At 44.3% G+C, this 22,668-nt stretch overlaps 1 protein-coding gene across 1 annotated transcript in view; it reads right to left on the bottom strand.

Annotated features, from left to right (window-relative positions):
• ROR1 (receptor tyrosine kinase like orphan receptor 1) overlaps positions 1–22,668 on the bottom strand; it is a 193,004-nt gene that overhangs the window by 36,697 nt on the left and 133,639 nt on the right. The window contains exon 5 of the mRNA XM_052638057.1: positions 933–1,060. Within this exon, the coding sequence (XP_052494017.1) occupies positions 933–1,060 (128 nt within the window). The remainder of the gene's footprint in view (positions 1–932; positions 1,061–22,668) is intronic.

Consider the following 22,668-nt stretch of genomic DNA (forward strand, 5'->3'; position numbering starts at 1 on the left):
ATAGTTTCTGGGCCGTTGGCTATTCTATGTGTCTTGGGTTTGTTCTCGCCTCTCTTAAATCATAGGGTTGCCAGCTAAACTACAGGGCATCTGAATTTCAGGTCAACATTTGGGACATAGACTAAAATATATCAGATGCAATGGGGTGTCTTCTATTTTCAGTGCTAACGTTGGAAACCTTATTAGAATTTCAGAAAAGCCACTTTAATGTATTTAATGTACAGGGCACCAAGGCATAATAACTACACTAATGGGAGAGACACAGGCTGCTGTAACCATCCGAACAAAGTATACAAAATTGTGCACAGTGGCCAACACCACCTACCTTGTATGTGCTAGGCAGTGCTTCAGTATTTGATTTCCATTAAAAAGATCCTTTCAATTCAGAAATGTGAAGGGTAAATAGAGAAAGCTAGAGCAGGAATAGACCCATGATCATCTCACCTCCTCACTCACTTCACAGATGAAGAAAGAGATTTCCATGGAGAGTAAGATTTTCTTCAAAGTCACACTAATGGCAAATTGGGATTCGTATCCAGAATTCTAACTCTAAATTCATCCCCTTTCAGTAGACACAATGTTATTTCCAAACAGTAAACTCTGTGAGGGCAGAGACATACCTGGCTTATTCCTCACACCATCACATCATCCATGCCCAGCCCAGGTCCTGGTACGCCAAAAGCACTCAATAATATTTACTGAGTGTTTGAATGAAAGTGAGACTTCTCAAAGCTTCCTTTTCCTCCAAGGGCAACCTTTAATAAATTATTCTAATGTAAATTTCAGAACAGAGATTATATCTCTGGCTTCTTTATGGCCCCGTTCCTAACCCCTATGCCTTGACTAATCCTTTGTCAAGAGAAGGGCTCAATAAAACTTCTGGTGAGAAAAACTGTTATGCAAAGTATAAATATAATTTCATTGCTACCAACCTGTGATCTGATTTTCTATTTCCCCTTGCATGTGCAAAGACTCCATGTAGACAGTGCGGTTGCCAATAAATCTTGCACAGGCAATCCCTCTGTACGGCTGACAAAATCCATCTTCTTCATACTCATCTCTGAAAACAGAGCACATACATAAGCTGGAGCAGGACACACACGCAGTTGGCGCTGACTGCGCGATGCCCCAGACAGTCACTAGGGGGCGCAGTCGGGCACAGTATCCTCAAGACTGGGTTAAGGACTCCGGCTTCCTCCTCAGTTCCATTCATCGCTTAAAACATCTGTTGGTCACATTGGTCAAGTTTCCTTCACCTCTAGAAATATCGTCCTGAAGCACAAAATCATCCTTAAATGTGGGAGAAAACACTTTTATTTTCGCAGCTGGTGGTGGGCTGGAGGATGATGTAGTTGTAACAGTAAAGAGGAAATGAGTTGGAAATCTGGGCACATGTTCTACAGTTTTTTGTTTTTTAAGCACAGATTATTTCTGTTTCATTTGCTACAAAAGGGTGGGCGCAATACCCCAAGACCTACTCAGACTGATATGTCAATTGGGAAGCTCCACGGGGTGAGAAGCTGGGTGCCGCGGGAAGGAAAGCAGAGGGCAGTCCGGTTACACGGCTCATGCTTGAGACCCATCACCCCCACCCTGCAGAGACTGTCCACGGTAAACCGTGGACTGGGCAATCTCAGATCAGTCACCAAGGCCCAGGAAATACAGAGAAAATGTCAATGGAAACTTGCTTTCATAAGTTGCTAGAACAAAACAAAATCTTAAAAAAAAAATTGTCTCCTCAAGTTATAATAATAAAAGGGAGGGCACAGATTTTATTCTGAAGATAAAGTGAAAGTCGCTCAGTCGTGTGTGACTATTTTCAGCCCCATGGACTTAGTCCATGGAATTCTCCAGGCCAGAATACTGGAGTGGGTAGCCTTTCCCTTCTCTAGGGGATCTTCCCAACCCAGGGATCAAACCCAGGTCTCCCACATTGCAGGCAGATTCTTTACCAGTTGAGCCACAAGGGAAGCCTAAGAATACTGCAGTGGGTAGCCTATGCCTTCTCCAGCGGATCTTCCTGACCCAGGAATCGAACCAGGGTCTCCTGCATCCCAGGCGGATTCTTTACCAGCTGAGCTACTAGGGAAGCCCCATTCTGAAGAAGGGGATACCAGAAAGTGGTGTGATTAGTGACTGCGGAGTAAATGGCTAGAGACCCAGGGCTGGAGATTAGGACCCAAGAAGGCAGGTTCAGCTTGAAAGGACAGAGGCCAAAATCTCCCACTTGGGCCTGTGATAAGCATAAGACACCAGAGTACAAGGTATCAATATGGTTCTGGAAAGGCAAACTACAGCCAAGCAGAAGGCTACCTGCCAGGCTTATGGTCTGACTTCTGCCCTGGATGCTCCTCCTCTGTTAACCTGGCTGGAAGCAACATCTTGCCTGAAAGAAGTGCCATTTTTTTTCCTCTTTGGTTTCTTCTAAGTTAAAATACTTTAGAGCAAAAGTCAGGAGAACAAATTCTCCTGCTGGATTTAACATCTGCTTATCCTTAGGTGTGATTCCCTGGTGGCTATGACAGTAAGGAATCTGCCTGCAGTACAGGAGACCTGGGTTCGATCCCTGAGTCGGGAAGATCCCCTGGAGGAGGAAATGGCAACCCACTCAGTATTCTTGCCTGGGAAATACCATGCACAGAGGAGCCTGGTGAGCTACAGTCTATGGGGTGGCAAAGAGTTAGACATCACTGAGCGACTAACACTTTTACTTTCTTATCCTTAGGCAACCTCTCAAATCCTCTGAGCTATGGTTTTCTTATCTATAAGGTGAAGATAATAATTGACCTCCCAACCCTATAGGTCAAAGTCAGGTTGCTGACTTTGTTTGTTGTTTAGTTGCTAAGCCATGTCCCTTTGCATCCCTGTAGACTACCCTGCCAGACTTCTCTGTGCATGATATTTCCCAGGCAAGAATATTGGAGTGGTTTGCCATTTCCTTCTCCAGGGGGACCCAGAGATAGAACCTGTGTCTCCTGCATTGGCAGGTGGATTCTTTACTGCTGAACCAAAGTCATGAGGATCCTATCAAACTGTGTAAAAGCTTTAAAAAAGTGCTACACAGAGGTAACATATAATTATTATTAAAGCCCTTACAGTTACCAAGAGGGCTTCCCTACTGACTTGGAATCTGCCTAGAATGCAGGAGACCCAGGTTTGATCCTAGGTTGGGAAGATCTCTTGGAGAAGGGAATGGCTACCCACTCCAGTATTCTTGCCTGGAGAATTCCATAGACAGAGGAGCCTGGCAGGCTACAGTTGTCCATGGGGTTGCAAAGAGTCAGACATGACTGAATGATTAAGACTAGCAGGTACCGAAGAAGATATTTAAAAGATAATTATTTGCTAAGCTTCTGCTTTGTAAAATCAACTGTGTTCATAGCTCTGGCCTTGGACATCCACACCTGAGGGTTCAGGGAGGGAGTCTAGAAAGCCCAGTAGAATAGGAAACCATGTGAAAAAAATCTGATAGAGCTGATCCTTAAAAGACACTTGTTTTCAGCTGCTTTCTACTCCCTATTCACTAAAACAGTCAAGTTAAAGGTGGAGATGGGAATAGTATCTCCAGTTCAGCCCCCCAAATAGTTTGTAGTGCAAAGCTCTTAAAAAACGTAACCTTTAAGTACACATACAAATGAATATATCATACACCTGACATAAAGACATTGAAATTTTAATGTTGCAAAATCCTGCAAGCACTCCACATGTTTACTTTCATAAATCCTAGAGTAATGTTGAAGCCTTTTTGGCTTAAATTTTACTTGGGTTGTAAAATTAACCCCACTTTTATTGGGTAACTAATACCATAAACCTATGGGGAGAAAGAAGTTTCTTGATGACCCAGCTTTGGATCTTGAAAACTGAAGTCCTGAGGCCAGAAAGTACCCCCACACCATCACCCCCCTGCTATTATAGATGATGCTATTCTATCCCTAGGCATTAGCAGAGTCCTGGATTTTTAAGGTGTCATTATGAGAACACTTCTTCCTCCCCCACATTAAATTCTCAAGGCCTCAATTTATATCTCTTGGGAGGACAAAACCCTGGAATTACCCCCAGATATAAATCCCTGACCTACTGGGAGTTCCCATATTTTATGTGTGAGGCTTAGGCTAAACTTCTTACCACCTTTCCAATTTGAGATTCTGAAAAGACCCTTTGAATACTGTTTTTCAGAATAAAATGGAATGCAATTCTTTGGCTGCCTATTTCTTATCGAGGGCTTTAGATCTGCAGGTGTATTACATTTTTTATTGTGCCCAGAATTCTTAATACTCTGATCAGTCTAGTCTCTTGGGAACAGATATAAAAAACAAAGCAAACAAACAAACAAAAAAAATAGTATGCAATGTCATCTGCTGGGGAGTAGTTCTCAGTCCTGGCTGTTTATACCATCTCCTTAAGAAGCTTTCGAAAATTCCTATGTCCAAACCCCACCTTGGACCTATTAAATCATAATCTCTGGGGATGCAGCTTAGGTATTCATGCATTTTAAAAAGCTCTCAGGTGATTTGACTGTGGTCGAGAACCACAGCGCTAGAAAAACAAACATGTCTTAAGTGTCTGCCACTCTCTGTGCTGCGTACTATGATAAGTGCTTTCTTCAAAGTAGCCCCGTGTGACGTTATTATCCTTATTTATCTGAGTGAGAGACTCAAGTTCAGAGAAGTTAAGTAACTGGCTCAGACTCACAAGGCCAGCAAGTGGAGGAGCTAGGATTTAATCACAAAATTCAAGCTCAAGCTTGACTACCAGGTTATAATAGTGCTCTGCTTTTCAATCCTACTTTAAAGTAAATCAGCCTAATAATAAATAAGAGACTTTATAATGAGCCTTTACTCTGTTCCAGGCACTGTTAAATTTCATTTACATATAAAATCAATACTAAGTCATTTAATGCTGACAACAGTCTATACAGAAGGTGAAGATGTAAGTGCTCCCATTTTACAGATGAGAAAACTGTAGAGTCAGAAAGAGCAGAAGAACGTGTCCACTTTGACACAGTAAGCAGAAGAACTAGACCTGCCCCCAAACCTGTGCTTGTAACCCTGGTATGCAACTTCCTTCCAAATAGTTGTGTATGGGAGTTTTTCCACTGCTTACGGGGGCTCTCTACTGTGAAGGTGTTTTGGTGTCTGCTGGACAGAGGAGCCTGGCGGGCTACAGTCCAAAGGGTCACAAAGAGTCAGACACAACTGAGTGACTGCACATACACACATGCGCAAGTGGCAAAAAGCTTCTCTTTTAAAAGTCAAGACACAATCTCCTTTCATCCTTCCCATTTTTCCTGCCAGCCGTGCCTGGAGGGGAACAAATGCTCCTCCAACATTAATCAGATTTATGCCTTTCTCCAGCTCACACTTCTTTCATCACTGATGTCCTCCATGGTTAGCAAATTAAAAACATGAAGAAGCAAGGCCGTGAGAGCACAAGGGCACTTGCGGTGAGCCTGCCCAAGGCTGCGTTCTAGGGAGAAGAAACACTAGGAGAGGGCAGACGGGATTCTGGCCGTCCATCACAGTACCTGGCATCACATGCGCCAGCCACCTCGCTGTGATGTCAAGATGCTGGAGTGCTTTGCGAATGGCACTCATGATTCTTCTAAAGGTAATTTAGTTACTGGGTTGCCAGCCTCTACAACCTTCCAAATTCGCTGCCAGGTGATAGGGAAAAGCAAACACAGTTTGTCCGCCCCCCTCCAGGGTCTCCCCCTTCCCCAGAGCAAGGGGCTGATGAGGGGTGGTCACCCAGGGTTGAGAGTGATGGCCACCAATGTGGCAGCAGTAGGAGTATCCACCCAAGAAGCACCGCAGACCAGGAATGGGGAACGTGCTGCCCATAGGAGTCTGACAGCGACTGTGGGAGTCAACGGTTGCACACTGCTGGGTGAACTGCTTGGGTCTGGAATAAGGCTCTCAAGCATTCTCCAAAAAAGAGAACAGTGCAGTGTATAGTCAGGGGCCAGGGAAGCCCAAGATGTAGTTTTTTGAGAAGGGGGAGCAGGAAAGGAGAGAAAGGATGGGTGGGAGGGTGGGTGAGGTACGGGGACTGAAAGGATGCAGAATACCCCAAATGGATGCCCAAATGGAGTTGTGCCAAGCCTGGACCAGGACAGTCCCGCTGTGCGCTTAGTCCCTCAGTCGTGTCCGACGCTTTGCAACCCCATGGGCTGCAGCCCACCAGGCTCCTCTATCCACTGGGATTCTCCAGGCAAGAATACTGGAGTGGGTTGCCATACCCTCCTCCAGGGCATCTTTCCAGTTCAGGGATCGAACTCAGGTCTTCCACGTGGCAGGCAGATTCTTTACCCACTAAGCCACCAGAGAGGCCAGCTAGTGCTCTCTTTAGTGCTTCCAGGGGCGGACGGGGTTTCTGAAGGGTGCCTCAGTTTAAGGGAGAAAAGAGCAAACGCAACTGTTGTCTTATACACATGATTTCAAAAGAAACCCTTAATATGTATAGAGAAACTGGAAATCTGAATGAAGTCTATACACTACTTAGTAGTGAGTGTGCCTGCACATGCTCAGTCATGTCTGACTCTTGAGACCCCCTGGGCTTTAGCCCGCCAGGCTCCTCGGTCCATAGAATTTCCCAGGCAAGAATACTGGAGTGAGTTGCCATTTCCTTCTCCAGGGGATCTTCCCGACCCAGGGATTTAGCCTGCAACTTTCGCATTTTCTGCATCAGGAGGCAGATTCTTTACTAACACTGTGCCTCTTGGGAAGGTAAGTAGTAGTACACCAATGGTAATTCCTTACTTCTGATAATAGTACTATGTTGATGCAAGACATTAACATTAGGGGATAAGGGAATATGGAAATTCTGCACTACTTTTGCAACTTTTCTTAAACACAAATATTTCAAAATAAGAAGTAAAAGAAAAAAGACAGACTTACAGTTATACACATATCCCCTTCCTGTTGAGCCTCCCTCCTCCCACAGAAGCAGGGGATATAGGTATAATTGTGACTGATTTGAGTTGTTTTACAGCGGGGATCAGCACAGTATTGTAAAGTAATTATCCTCCAATTAAAACATAAAAAAAAGAAAGAGTCTTACAAGAAGGTACGGAGATGGGGACCTTATTGTAGATAAATGAACAGGAGATGCTATGGTGTGACGGTATCAGGAAGGCCTTCAGATGACCTCAATTATTCCTTAAAACAACTTTATTAGAATCCCTCTGGACCTATCCCTGGTGGCTGAATTCTCATCATGAACAGTTCACTTATTTGTAATTGGCCTACTTCTAAATTCAAGTACTGCCAGGAGAAATGACCTACTTAGGAAGGGCTCAGTATTGATGGATTTTTATTAGCTGCTATGAGCACTTTCATCTCTGTAGAAAGTTGTATACAAGAAGGGCAGGGCAATTGATGAGAGGTCCCTGTGTGAAGAAGAAGGCAATCTTCCTGACCTTGCACTTCAGTCCAGGGCTGGCTGAGGGCCGGTGAGATGACAGAGAAGGCAGGCTGGGAAGGAGGGGGAGGGAGTCTGGTTCATCAGTTACTAGTTACAAAGAGATCTTTTCAAAACACAGACTTGGAGCAGGTCATTTCCTGCCTAAAATTCATCCTAGTTTCCGACTCACCAGTTACTTGCTGCAGTACACAAAGCTCTTCCCTAGTTCCTGCCCATTTTTCCAGCCTCATTCCCAGCCTGATGAGCCTGTGAACCTGATGATACCAGACATGCTGCTGTTGACCTTGCTCATCTCAAAACAGGAAATGCACTTTGCTGGCCCCCTGGCTTGGTCTATTCTCTTCCTGAGGCCTGGAGGGCCATCTATCTGCTTTCTCACCTTGTGATTGCCTTATCAGGTGCTCCGAACCCCTCCTTCCTGGGAAAGTTAGTCACTGCCTACCCCACATTCCCGCCCACCCAGCACCTTTACCACACCACTCCCACAGACTTCTGAATTCATATTATGTTTGTCTGCTAAGTGATCCCCTTAGCACTACTCTAAGGCAGGGACCATGTCTGGCTTGGCTTCACAACTCCAGGGCCCAGGACGGTGCACAATACCCAACTCAGCCAACAAGTGCTGAATGAGGGAGAGGGTGCTGCTGAGAGCCGTCCTCCCCCCTGCGCTACTGTGCACAGACTGACCTATTACAGCAGAACTGTAATAGACCTGATAGATGCGGAGATGACCTAGCCTAGCTCATAGATACGGACCCTCTCCATACCAGAACGACACTTCAAACTGGAAACCACTTTCTTCTGCACCAGATTTTACACTGGGGCATGGCAGGCCTTAGTCAGTTGAACAGATTCTTACTGATGAGTGAGGCCCTAAACTGTTCTCCTATGAGGTACTAAGACCAGTTAAAATGCATGTCTCTCCTTAGGGGGAAGAGAACAGACTTAAAGACACTTTGCTAACTATAAAATCTCACTCAAAAGAATTGCAAACAAATACTTGTACACAAATGTGCATAGCAGGACTATTCACAATAGCCTCAAAGTAGAAACCACCTCAAATGCTCATCAATAGATGAATGGATGGACAAAAGTGGTAGATACATACAGTGGAAAATTATTCAGCCATGAAAAAGGCATGAAGTACCAAAACATGCTACATTGTGGAAGAGTCTTCAAAACATTACGGTAAATGAAATTAATCAGATGAGAAAGGCCACAGAGTACATGATTCCATTTATGTGAAATTTCTAGAATAAGTAAATCCATAAAGATAACAAGCAGATTGATGGTTATCAGGAATAGGAGGAAGGGAAGAATAGGGAATAACTACTCACTGGATGTAGACTTTTACTTTGTTTTGATATAAATGTTCTGGAATGAGAGATGGTGGTATATATATTAGCTGCTGTGGAATTGCTCACTTTTAAGTGGTTAATTTTATGTGAATTTTATCTCAATTTTTTAAATGAAAAAAATCTCATTTATACCCAAAGGACAAAGTAGAGGGAGGAAACAACACTTGGAATTTTAAGCCTCAGAATTGGGGAGAGATTTTTGGGATTGTTTTTAAGCAAACTCACTGGCCAAAAGTGCTGGCAATTTACACAGTCCCAGCAGGTTTCTTTGTTCTGATTCTCTTGGTTCTTCAACTGGAATGCCAGAGACAGTGCTCTGCAAGCCCACAGCTTGGCAGGCTCAGGGGGGACTGACTGCCTTGAGTGAAATCATCCAACACTTCTGAATTTCCCCCACTTGGCACCTTTTACGAGTCCTATTTTGAGCCATGGAGATGAAATCCCATCGAGATGCCTGTCCCCAGAGCCCCGAATCTTGGTCTGAACGAAATCCATCACACAGTTCAAAGAGATGTAGTATTCCTAATTATGCTCCATTTAGCAAAGCGTGGGTTGTTTTCTCTCATGTGGGAAGTAATTTCACTTTAAGAATGCAAATATAACTGGTAAGCTGTATTTGTTTTCCAAAGACCATCATGCTTCCCTTGTGGCTCAGATGGTAAAGAATCCACCTGAAATGCGGGAGACCTGGGTTTGATTCTGGGGTTGGGAAGATTCCCTGGAGAAGGGAAAGGTTACCCACTCCAGTATTCTTGTCTGGACAATTCCATGGACAGAGGAGCCTGGAAGGCTACAGTTCATGAGGCTGTGTGGCTCAGATGGTTAAAAATCTGCCTGCCCTGTGGGAGATCTGGTTTTGACCCCTGGGTTGGGAAGATCCCCTGGAGGAGGGCATGGCAACCCACTCTGGTATTCTTGTTTGGAGAATCCCCATGGACAGAGGAGCTTGGTGGGGTGCAGTCCATAGGGTCGCAAAGTCGGACACAACTGCGTGACTAAGCATGGCACAGCACAAAGACCGTCACGACCAAAAGTGGATGAGAGGTACCCCTTTTTAAATCTGTAAATTAGGCCACATCTTAGCTAATCTGGTTAGAGCACAGCCACGGCAGATCCACACCCATGCTGCTTCCCAGGAAAGGCACTAGTAAGCTTGGGGCTGAGTGCAAAGCTTCCCATTTCAGAGGCTGGGTTCTCTCTAGGGAGGCAAAGTCAGATCTCTTAAAGGGGAAAATCAGGTCTATCTTTTCATTAAAGGGGGGGGATACAAGATAAAATTAAGAATCTATGTAAGGGATGCAGAATTCTCCAATATGGATAAAAGCTCAGAGACACAGAAACTTGAAGAATAGAATATAATCTGACATGGTCTAAAAAAGTTGCTGCCTCTCCAAAATTACTTCCTTCCTTTTCCCGAGACAACTTTAAGCCTTGAGGCATCCTTGGTTAACTGCCAACCAGGAGGAGAGAAAATAATCTAAGTCATATAAGCTTTAACTGCATATACCTTGGAAGAGATGGCCCTTGGAGAAGAGGCATCAGGATAAATATAAGTGGAGACGTGGAAAGCACTGGCTGGAGTGAAGGAGAGAAGGTGGTCTTGGACGGAGAGCTATCGGGGCCACTGAAAGTATGCTTTGCCTCAGGCTGGCTGTGGTGGAGAGATTAGAGGTTAAATATGGGATCCCAATGTTATCTACCACACTCTGTTTTTAAAGATCCATCTGAAAGGGGGCATCAAAGAGGGTAACGTGTTAACATACTTGACCTTTAAGATCAGCTTTCAAAGCGAGCCAATCAAGGCACGTCAGCCCAGAGGGGTGATGACTCACAGAGAAGACTTCATCCTACAAGGCTGAGAATTCAGCCCACCCTAATCGCCCTTCTCTTATGGGAATTCTTCTGTGAGCACGAGCGATTCCGAGGTGCCTGTGTCAAGGAACACGTTCTGTTGCCCACACCTGGACACTGGTCACTGTTAACATTTATTTCCCTTAGCAAAAGAGTCCCTTGGTCTTTCTCATACCACTTTTTTACTTTAAAAAATTAAATAAAAAATTTTTAAGGTTTTTTTCCCCCTTGGCCATGAATCATTAAAACAAACAGATGACTAATGCTCTGTCATAGTTTCCAGAGCAGCACATAATAGTTACTTGTATCCAGCTTAGAAATGGGAAGGTACTGGCTTTGCTTCATAGAGATGTTCAGAAACACAAGGGTTGCATTTCACTTTGGAGAAGGAGCAGAACTACCCAGGTTTGTACCTCACAAGTGTAATTTAAGGGAAAATTACATGTGTAATAGAGTTTATTCTTATTTAAACACACTCTTGAAATGATAAGATTATATAAGTACAGTATTTTTAAGAATATGGAAGCTCACTACTCAGAAGAATGAGTGACTTCTGCCCCCTCCTGATTACTGAGGTTTTCGTGGTGGGGCAGCCTTGCACCTTCTAGGAAGCTCTAGAGTATTTGACTTTTTCTCTCATGTTGTTTAGTCTCTAAGTTGTGTCCGACTCTTTTGTGACCCCATGGACTGTAGCCTGCCAGGCTCCTCCGTGCATGGGACTTCCCAGGCAAGAATATTGGAGTTGGCTGTCATTTCCTTCTCAAAGGGATCTTCCCCACCCAGGGATCGAACCCATATCTCCTGCATTGGCAGGCGGGTTCCTTACCACTGAGCCACATGCGAAGCCCATGAGGGGCCTGCTTAGCCCCTAAGCTTAGGCTGGCGCTGGGAGGGCACAGATGGATCTTGGAGCCCCCAAGTTCTCACCAGAAACCTTTTGGATGTTCTTTGGCAGTTCTCCAAATATTAGGTATTCAAACTACACTCTAAATTTGCCCGTTGAGAGTAACGGAAGTTCAGAATAATATGACATGCACACGTAGCAATCCGGTCAGGTTTTTTACACAATGTTTCTAAGATTGCTTTGATATTTTTCTCATTTTCCTTTTATGCCTAAGGCCATGGATTGAAAAAAAAGAAGGTTTGTGGAAAGAGCTGTAAAGGGAACTTAGGGATTTCTTAGGAGGGTTTTGATTTTGTCTTACTACTCAGAAGTTGGGTGAAACTCAATCCCCCATTTTCGCTTTTGTTTTGCCTCAGCTTTGTTTCCCATTCCTTCTGCTGATGGCAGTTAGGAAAGAACACTAACCTCCATAAAAAGCTGTGGTGACTACAATGCCTCCCCCAACACCAAATAATGCAGTATAGAGGTGGTCATGGTCAAACATAAAAACATGTACGCATTAAAAAAATATAGAGGCAGAAATTCACATGAACATAAAGCTTGCTTTGTGATGCACTAAATGGGAACATGATAACTGAACAAGTGGTACCTGTTGGACAAGGGGTCTCTGGGACAGAGTTGTGAATCCAGTGGGTTCCCTAAGGAGAAATGAGGAAAGAGGGTGGATTTGTGGCGGTGCTTTAACTAGAACGTGAAAGTGGAGAGCAGAGAGGTCTTATATCCTTGGTGTTGAGATACCAACAATATCCCTGTTCACCAGGACTTTAACATCACCTTCATTCCCCTTTATGTCCTTCTCTCTTTTCCAACAAGTTTGTTAAAGCCTTGTGCTGAAAATAAAAGAAAGGGTATCTAACTGAGGTTGGGAAGGCTCCTGGAGGAGGGGATAGCTTCAAAGAGGAATAACTCAACAGATCATGGATTAAATGGTATGCCACCAAGATAAGTGGAGTTGAAATCAGTGAGACTTCATGGGACTAATGGTAGGGGCAGGACAGGCCCAAGGGGAGGGTCCTCAGCTGCAGCGTCTGGAGGAGTAATGAGGTTCAACATACCATTCGCTACTCTGTGGACTCAATCCTGCTCTCATACTCCTTTAAAGTCCTTTTAACATTATGTTATTTCAGTCTGCTACCTCAAAATTATAATAATAGGAAAAAATGGGGAGGGGATGGATTTTATCGATGTCAGAAAGTGATGTGATTAGTGACAGGAGAGCAAGTGGTGGAGCTGGAGAGTTAAGGCTGGGGATCAAGGCCTGAGATGGAAGGTTCAACTTGTTCACAACCTGCCACAAGGGCGATAAACCCAAGTCACAGAGTAGAGACTCTCCAGCTGTTTCACGAAGAAAGCTGAAACTATGTCAGAGTTGGCAAAAAATGGTAAGGTGTCTGCTGGCAGCGCGGGTATGTAGAGAAGGGGTTGGTGAACTCGGGGCAGGCACCAAGCCTGTAGCTGTCCCTTGAGCCTGTCTGTTGTCTAGCGGAGTCATTCAGTTGGAACAAGCCCTTTCCAGCTTCTAGTCCAACCCCATCTAAAGCAGAAAGAACCAAGAGCTAATGGCTGTGTGACTTGAAGAAGTTTGCCAAGTAGCTGGATGGGCAGAGTGCAGTGCTGGGGTAAGACCTGGACTTTGGAGACCCACAGAATTGGGTGCAGTCCTGACAGCTGCCTTCCAGTTGTGTGTGGCTTTGCGTTAAGTATGTCATCTCCTCATCTATAAAACTAGTATATTAAATAAGATCATGTATACAAACTATTCATTCATGATAGTTGTTTATGAAGTATAAGTTCTCTTTTTGCTTTATCTATTCTAGAAATAGGTGTACAGATTTACCTACTACTTGCCAGGTACTATTGTAGGCACTGGAGAAAAGAAAGCAGACAAAAAATAACCATCCTGGTAGTACTGATCTTGGTTTAGATTTCTGGCTGGAAGCTCTTTCTCTCCCTCCTTTTTTTATGCACCTTGTGGTTCCTTCTCATCAGACCAAAGATTACTCAGATGTAAAATGATGCCTGTGTGTGAACTCTGGACATGTTTGGGACAGAAGTAGGGTCTGGCTGATGAATCAGAAAGGACAAGACAGGGGTTAGCCTTTAAGAAGAGAAGTTTGATTGGACTACCCCTCCTTGGTCTGCTCCATAGACCCTGCCTCCTTTCTCATTGCCGGGAGTGGACCCTCTGTGCTCCATTCTAAGTTTCAACGACCATCAACTCAAGCACACGAACCTCATCCCTCTCACTTATCCATGGGTATTGCTCTGGCAATTGTCTCTCTTCTCAGCTCTGTTGCCATTTCCTCCTACCTCTGTTGGATTATCCCCATCAATACCCCAATGTGCTACAATATCTCCCACCTTAAACTCTCTTTGGCTCTGTTCAGCTACTTGCACGTTTTCGTGCTCCTTTCTATAGGACTACTCCTCTCAAGGATGTCCGCACCTGCTTTCCCCAGGTCCCACACTGGCTCTTGGAGAAGACAATGGCACCCCACTCCAGTACGCTTGCCTGGAAAATCCCATGGGCAGAGGAGCCTGGTGGGCTGCAGTCCATGGGGTCGCGGAGAGTTGGACAAGACTGAGCGACTTCACTTTCACGTTTCACGTTCATGCATTGGAGAAGGAAATGGCAACCCACTCGTGTTCTTGCCTGGAGAATCCCAGGGACAGGGGAGCCTGGTGGGCTGCTGTCTATGGGGTCGCACAGAGTCGGACACGACTGAAGCGACTTAGCAGCACACTGGCTCTCGGACCCACCCCAGTCAGGCCTTTGCCTTGAAAGAGCTGAAAGAGCTCTTGTCGAGGTCAGTGGTCTCCATGACCAAATCCAATACTCAAGGTCTTCAACGTTACTGATCTAGCAGCAGCATCTGACACAGCTCATCACTCCTTGAAATACCTTTTTTCACTCAGCTTCTAGACACTGTTCTCTCTTGGTTTTCCTTTTCCTGCTCTGGCTGTGCTTTCTTAGTTTCCTTTGCTAGTTCAAGATTTCAGTCACTGAGAACCCTAGAGTTCAGCACTCAGACCTCTTCCTCACTCTCTCTCTCTGCCTACCTGATCTTCCACTGCCCAAGCTTGAAATGGCTGTTTCTGTACTGACGACTGCCACACTATTATCTCCAGCTGAGATAACTCTCTGAACTTCAGCTTCCCTATCTCCCCTTGAGTATCTAAAAGGAATTCAAACTCAACATGTCTAAAATTGCAACCTTTATTTCCCTCCAAGACCATTCTGGAACTCTTGCTCCACCCCAGGAAATAAATATTCCTTCCTCCAACTACCCACACCCTGCTTATTTAACTTCTATGCAGAGGACATCATGAGAAATGCTGGACTGGAAGAAACAGAAGCTGGAATCAAGATTGCCGGGAGAGATATCAATAACCTCAGATATGCAGATGACACCACCCTTATGGCAGAAAGTGAAGAGGAGCTAAAAAGCCTCTTGATGAAAGTGAAAGAGGAGAATGAAAAAGTTGGCTTAAAGCTCAACATTCAGAAAATGAAGATCATGGCATCTGGTCCCATCACTTCATGGGAAATAGATGGGCAAACAGTAGAAACAGTGTCAGACTTTATTTTTGGGGGCTCCAAAATCACTGCAGATGGTGACTGCAGCCATGAAATTGAAAGACACTTACTCCTTGGAAGAAAAGTTATGACCAACCTAGATAGTATATTCAAAAGCAGAGACATTACTTTGCCAACTAAGGTCCATCTAGTCAAGGCTATGGTTTTTCCTGGGGTCATGTATGGATGTGAGAGTTGGACTGTTTAGAAAGCTGAGTGCCGAAGAATTGATGCTTTTGAACTGTGGTGTTGGAGAAGACTCTTGAGAGTCCCTTGGACTGCAAGGAGCTCCAACCAGTCCATTCTGAAGGAGATCAACCCTGGGATTTCTTTGGAAGGAATGATGCTGAAGCTGAAACTCCAGTACTTTGGCCACTTCATGCGAAGAGTTGACTCATTGGAAAAGACTCTGATGCTGGGAGGGATTGGGGGCAGGAGGAGAAGGGGACAACCGAGGATGAGATGGCTAGATGGCATCACGGACTCAATGGACATGAGTCTGAGTGAACTCCGGGAGATGGTGATGGACAGGGAGGCCTGGTGTGCTGCAATTCATGGGGTCGCAAAGAGTCGGACATGACTGAGCGACTGAACTGAACTGAACTACCCACAGCAAAAATTATGACATTCTCCTCAATTTTACATTCTCTTACAACCATCTCCAAACCATCAGCCCATGCTTCTACCTCCTTCTTCAAAACCTATCCCAAACCTACCTTTACTGCTACCCTCTGGTTCAGGCCACCATTATCTCTGCATGGACTTTTTTCCCGTATACTCCCAACTGTCTTCCTACTCCCACTCTTTGCCACCCTCCCCAGTCTGTTCTCGGTCTCCCTCTCAGCAGCTGGAGGAATCCTTGTGGACCTAAGTCAGTTTATGTCTCTCTCCTGCTCAAAGCCCTCCAGAGACTTCCCTTCACATGCTAAGGACACACAGGAGTCCTTACAATGTCCTTTCATAGGTTTCTGCTGCCCCTACTACTTCTCTGACCTCATGCCCACCACTGGCCTCTCGCCCATCTGATTATTACCTGTTACATTTAGTATCATCAGACATATTCTGTACTGATCCACTTAATTGTTTATATAAACCCTTCCTGGGAACAGCAACTGTGGTCTGGTCACTTGCATGTCCCCATTGCCTAGAGCTGCAGTGAGTGTCAAGTTGTTGACAGTGTCAACACAATAGATACAATGAGTGAATTAAATCTCTCCCACTTTTAAAAAATGCTTTAACTTCTGTGTGGTGGCAACAGAGAGGAACCTGAGTTCATCTCGCAACCTGAAATTTACAGTTTCTACACTTCCCCACCCCAGCCACTCAACCTCCCCATGCACTTAGTTCTGCTGAATGGAAGACACAAAGAATGGAAGGAAGGGGAAATGGGCATCCTTTAAGAGGAGCAACAGTTTGACTGGGAAACTAAATTGGCTTCCAAAGCACTTCTTAAATTTGACCCCTCTCCTCCTTCCAGGGGGCTTCCCTCATGGCTCAGTTGGTAAAGAATCCGCCTGCAATGCATGAGACCCTGGTTTAATTTCTGGGTTGGAAAGATCCACTGGAGAAGGGATAGGCTACCCACTCCAGTATTCTTGGACTTCCCTTGTGGCTCAGTTGGTAAAGAATCCACCTGCAATGCAGGAGACCTGGGTTTGATCCTCCCTCTAGGCTCAGGCACCCACCACCCTTCAGCTGATGACTCTCCTAACTGGGAGACCAGCCTCTAATCTTCTGCTCTTCCAAATCCACCCTCCATGAAGCTGCCAAAGAGCATCTAAAATGGAAATCCGTGTCCTCCCTTTGGCTGGCAATTTTCATCAAGCACACTGCCATCCTCAGGTATAAAATACTGGCTCCTTCAATGTTAATGAGATTAGACACCCACAAACTTCTTAGCTAATTTAGTTTTCAAGTTAAAATGGTTCCCTCTTCTCTTTCTCCTTTCTTCCATTTACCTTCACAAGTTATCAAGATTGTACTCTTTCTTCAACAATATCCTCCTTATTGAAGTGAATTGAAAAAAGAAGCATGACCTTTGACTTAAAGCTATGAGTATCATTTGTAACCACATCTATGTTTTTATGAAAATAGTATATTGCCCCAAACCAGAAACAGCCACTAAAAAGGCAGGAAGGCAGGATGGATGCTTTCTGTACAGGAACCATGTGCCAGAAACTCTCAAGTTGGCAGTATTTTCTAGTTGAAGAAACTAAGGTTCAGAGATTAAGTAAGTTTCTTGCCCAAAGCCTTAGGCTTCACTCTAAATTTCCTGCTGTTTCCACTATAAGAAATACTACAAAGCTAATACAAATATATGAAAATATGTGCACACATGATTTAATGAAAAAGAAACACCAAGCAGTATTTGCACAGATATGCTGCTATGTAAGATGGTTTTATGTATACAGACAAGGAAGGAGTTCAGATGGAAACAGTCACTCTTGATTTTATTGAACCATGTGTCCTCCAAATTGTCCCAGTGCTTAGCAATGAGATAGCCATTAGTTGAGAAATGTATTGAGGAAACAAGCTCAGGAAAAGGTGCTCAGCTGTGTGTATGTTTCTTGGACTTAGCAAAAGGGAGAGAATTTTGTAAACAGCAGTTGGTTTTCTGGAGGAGGAGAAGAAGGTGGCAAAGTTGAGGGAGATATCAGAAAGGAGGAAGATGAACAGAAAAGATTCCTCCCAGACAGTCTGGCTTGACACAGGGTCTCTCTATCCAGCAAGAAGTGTTCTCACTTCCTAGAAATTGACAGGAAAAATGCTGGCCAAGTAAGTTTCAAGTTTCTTTAGGGTATTACCTAACAAGCAGGATGCTGGGACTGATCTTGGCACAGATGAGTGGAAAAGTCACTGGGCTGGAAATCAGAAGACCAGGGTCCTTGGTCCCGATTTGGCTGCCAACAAGCTTTATTTCTATGTAACCTTGGAGAGGTCACTCACCCTCTTTTGTCCTAAGTTATTCTATTTGTATAATATAGAAGTTGAGTCATCTGATATACTCTCTCCAGTTCTAACCTTTTAAGGTTATTCTAGTCTAAGCTCTCGTCATGTCCCATCAAGACGACTGCAGTAACCTCCTAATGTGTTTCTTGACCTCCATTCTTGACCCTGTAAATTGATCTTTCACACCATTGCAGAATGACCTACCTGATAGCTAGATCAGATCATCTCTTTCTTACAACTACAGTCACTCTCCACTGCATAAAGTTCCCTGGTGACAGTCCATTAATGTGTTAATAGCATATTAATAGAGGTCATAAGACCCCTGAATGTCCAACCCATCTACCTCTCTAGTCCATCTCCTGTCATTGCCCTCCTCAAACCCCAGGCCCTGGTAATAAAGAACAGCTTGTAATTTCTGAAGGGGCTTCCCAGATGCCTTAGTGGTAAAGAATCTGCCTGCCAAAGTAGGAGATGCAGGAGACTTGGGTTCGATCCCTGGGTCAGGAAGATCCCCTGGAGGAGGAAATGGCAACCCACTCTAGTAATCTTGCTTGGAAAATCCCATGAACAGAGGAGCCTGGTGGGCTACAGTTCATGGGATCTCAAAGAGTTGGACACAACTTAGTGACTGAGTACAACAATAACATACTTTCTGAACATACCACACTATTAGTGACCTTCACACCTTGCCTGTTTCCTTCCAAGAAGTGCGCGCTTACCTTTCTCCACCTGGCTCACTGTCCTTCATCCTTTCAGTTCTAGTTCAGGCTTAGCTCTTTTAAGATGCTTTCCTGAAACCCCTAGATTAGTCCATGAGCAGATTTGCTCTCTCCCACCTCCTGCACTTATCATTACACTATGATTCTTTGTTTTGAGCTGTGTGTTCCTCTACCAGGCAGAATGTTCTTGAAGTGCAGTGGCTTTCTTATTTTTCTTTATGGTCTTTGAGTGATATTCCCCAGCCTCAGTCCTAGCAGAGCCCAGTCCACTTAACCTGGTTTGCAGAAGGTGCCCAATAAATGTTTATGGAATTGCATGCTATGCTTCCTAGCTGTGGCTGCACAGACTTCCTTCAGCAAGCCCTCCTTGGAACACAAGCCCAAAGGTGGACCAAGGCAGTTTCATCCCTATTCCTTAAGTGCTCTTAGTCAACTCCCCCAGAGTCCCACCACCCCAGATTTGTGAGCTTCAGAGCTGGCAGGTCAAAGGCAGCCTCAGCACTCCCCACTCCCTCCCACCTTGTTTTCTCTAAGCAGAAACAAAAAGGCGTCCAAGTGCCAGAGATTCAGGCTGCTGTTCCACAGGACTTGCAGGACAGCATCATATCTGACTCCATGAGGGTATTATTTTAAGCACTGCTAAACACCCCTAACCTATCAACTCCTGGCTTTGTAGTCATTTCCAGTTGGAATGTCTTTAGGCTGAAGAAAGACAGGTTTGTGAGAAGACATAAACATCTTTGGTGAGAGGTGACATATGCTTTCTCCTAGTGAAAGCAAGCCACTCCCGGAGACTCTGCAGTTTTTTGGACACTGCATAAAATACATCTCTTAGGCAATTAATTTCCTGGCAGGCTTTGAGTGAAGCAATTACTCCATGTTTTTCTTTGCCATTGTTCGAAAGTTTAACAGTGCATCTATCTCCTTTATTCGTGTCTGGAAGGCTAAAGACTACCTTGAAACCTCTGCCCCAAATGTATGTAAAAACAGTGTTCACATGTTTGATTTAAATATTGACAAATTTTTTTCATTAGTACATTAAACCCTCAGATTTATTCATCTTAAATGCTTTCCAGGAGAGTGACTCTCCTATCAGCATGACTCCCAGTAACTCAATACAAACTTCGTAAGCGGGCGAACCACGGAACCTGGTAGTCTATTGTGCTCCTATTCTGCGGTGAGGCAGCTGTGAGTGGTTATGAACCAGTGCTGGAAATAGTGTTTGGAGCTTTCTTGGCAGGTTTCTTACATCGTTATTCAATATGAACTGCAAATCATATGCTCGTAGTTATGAAAATGTCAGGAAACTCCTAGTGTTCATGCTTTGTTTGACAAAGCTATTTTCGAGTCGTTCTGGAAGCCAGGGGCATCCAGCATTTGGGATGGAGAGGGAACAAGCGGCCCCGCCCCCACCTTCCCTGCAGTCTTTGAGAAGTTGGTAATTCAGTGCTAGATGACAAGAGCTCAACTCTGCACTGAGAGCCGGCTTTCGCACCGTCTCAATTAGTCCAGGATGTGTGTCAGGGCTACGAGAGGGCTGAAAGGAAATGCACGAAACTTGTTCACTTCTTGCTCAGTTTGGATCAGCTGAGGAGCTTCAGATCAGGGTCAGCAAGTGCTTGACTCTTACTCCTAGAGGCAGCGGAGCAAGGCCCAGGGGACAGGAAGAGGAACAAAGGAGAGCCTAGAGAGAAGGGAGAGAGTGAGAGGAAGGAAAGTCAAGGGTTTGGCAGAGAGAGGGAGGGAGAGAAAAGCGCAGGGGAGAGGACAAAAAGGAAATGCGAAAGAAATGCAAAATAGGAGTTTAATATCACATCTCACACAAGGAACTACATTCCTATGACCTTTCAACACAGAGAATAACTTTAGAGTCTCACCACATTCTTGTAAGATATGTAAGGGTACACTTAATTTGAAAAAGCAAAGGTTGTCGTGGAAATTTTGAAAAATAGAAGCACAAAGAAGAAAATTAAAATCACCAGACATCCAGGACCCACAGAAAATCACTCTTAACAAATATTTTTTAGGCATACATATAAACACAGAAATGAATTCTTTTTAAAATGTGGAATTATACAAGACATGATTTCTTATTTTGAATGGAATATGTATTTTCCTTATCATTATTCTTCTAAAATTGGTTTGTAGTGGTTGCAGTGAAACATTTCGGTTGTATCCAACTTTTTGTTATTTACAAAAATGTTGAAGTGAATATCCTTGTGTGTGAATCTTTATACACATCTATGATTATTTCCCTAGGCTGAAAACAATGAGTGGAATTATTTTCTAGGTCAAAGGTATGTAGATCTTTTAGCTTTTTTACATATATTTCCAAATAGTCCTCTATCGTCTTGAGGTTATTTGATTCCTTATTTTAAAGATGAGGAAAGGGAGGAAGGGATAGTAAACGATGGAGGTAGGCTTGAATTCAGGAATCCTAGTCCCTGATATATGCTCTTGGACTCTATAGGCTCCAAGCTGCACTGTCTCTCAGCTATGATGATGAATAATCAGCAGTAGTTCTAACGATTATTTCTACCATCAGGGTAGGACAGAGTCTATTTCTCTGCACTTGCTGCTAACAAGTACCTGCTAAGGTACCTACTAGGTACCATCACTTTTTAAGCTCATATCTTGTTTTTATCCATAGTGAAGTTAAACATCCTTTTCATGTGCTTGCATGTTTGTAAAACATTTGTATTAGTTATGTAAACCATTGCACACTTTATACATCTTCTCTGTCTATTCTACTGTTGGTATCATTATTGTTATTAGATGAGACTGAGGTTTTGAGAGACTGAACTGCTTGTTCAAGATCATATAGTGAAGTGGCAAATTTGTGTTTTTAAGTCGGTTTCATGTCATGCCAGGCACAGTGTTCTTTTATAAATTCCAAGGATAAAAATGTCCTAAATCCAACAGAGGAAAACCAAATCCTCTGAATACCGCAGTAAATAAAATCAAGAAAATCCACGGTAGTACAAAGAGGTGTACAGCCCTTCAAGAGAAGTATCGAATGTCTCTCTGGTCTTTAATTACAGCCACTGAATTGTGTGCTTAGATTATCTGCAGAGACATAGCAACAGCCTAAGAACCATGCTTATAACGTGGTTTTTATTTGGGTGAGCTCTTCCTTCTAGATTGGCAGACTTAATAAACCTGCAGGGAGAAATGTGAGGAGAGATGCTGAGGAAGGTGGTGGTGTATTGGTTCACATGGTGTATGTGGGGATGGTGTATTGGTTGATGGTCTATGTCACTGATCAGAGAGGGAGGGAAGGTAGCTACCAAAAAAGCTGATTGATGATAAGGGCACTCAGGATAGGAGTGAGCTCTCTGAAATGAGGGAGGTGCCATCTTGCTTTCCTCTCTAGTGCTCTCAGTTCACTTGGAGTTATCAGGCTTCACTCTGAATACCAGAGTTCCAAAGGGCTCTACATCCACCATCATTCATGGGCAGCAACAATACTCTCTTGGTGAACAGAACTAAAATCATGTCATAAGACCAGTGGCTGAAGGGGCGAGACAACAGGGGAGCCTGAAGAGGAGAAGACTTGAGGGAACATGGCAGCATTCTCCAGATGCATCAAGCACCCTCTGCGTCCTTTCTTAGACACGTGTGTTCTTCATCTTCCCTCCTCATTGCCTCATCTCCACCGTCCTGGCACACGGTGCTCAGTCAGAGAACACGTTTACTGACAGCCTACTGGGCACCAGGCACCGTTCCCACCCCTGGGGGTCCAGCAGTGGGCAGAGCCCAGACCTTAAAGGAGCATATCTCCTCAAGGTATCCAGTTCAGGGCTGCTGAGGAGGGGCAGACACATAGGCGAATGAGTCAAAGACTGTACTCATCAGAATGGAGAGCAGAGGAGGACTATTTGGACCGAG

The sequence above is a fragment of the Budorcas taxicolor genome, chromosome 3 (assembly GCF_023091745.1).
Source record: "Budorcas taxicolor isolate Tak-1 chromosome 3, Takin1.1, whole genome shotgun sequence".
Lineage (NCBI taxonomy): Eukaryota > Metazoa > Chordata > Mammalia > Artiodactyla > Bovidae > Budorcas > Budorcas taxicolor.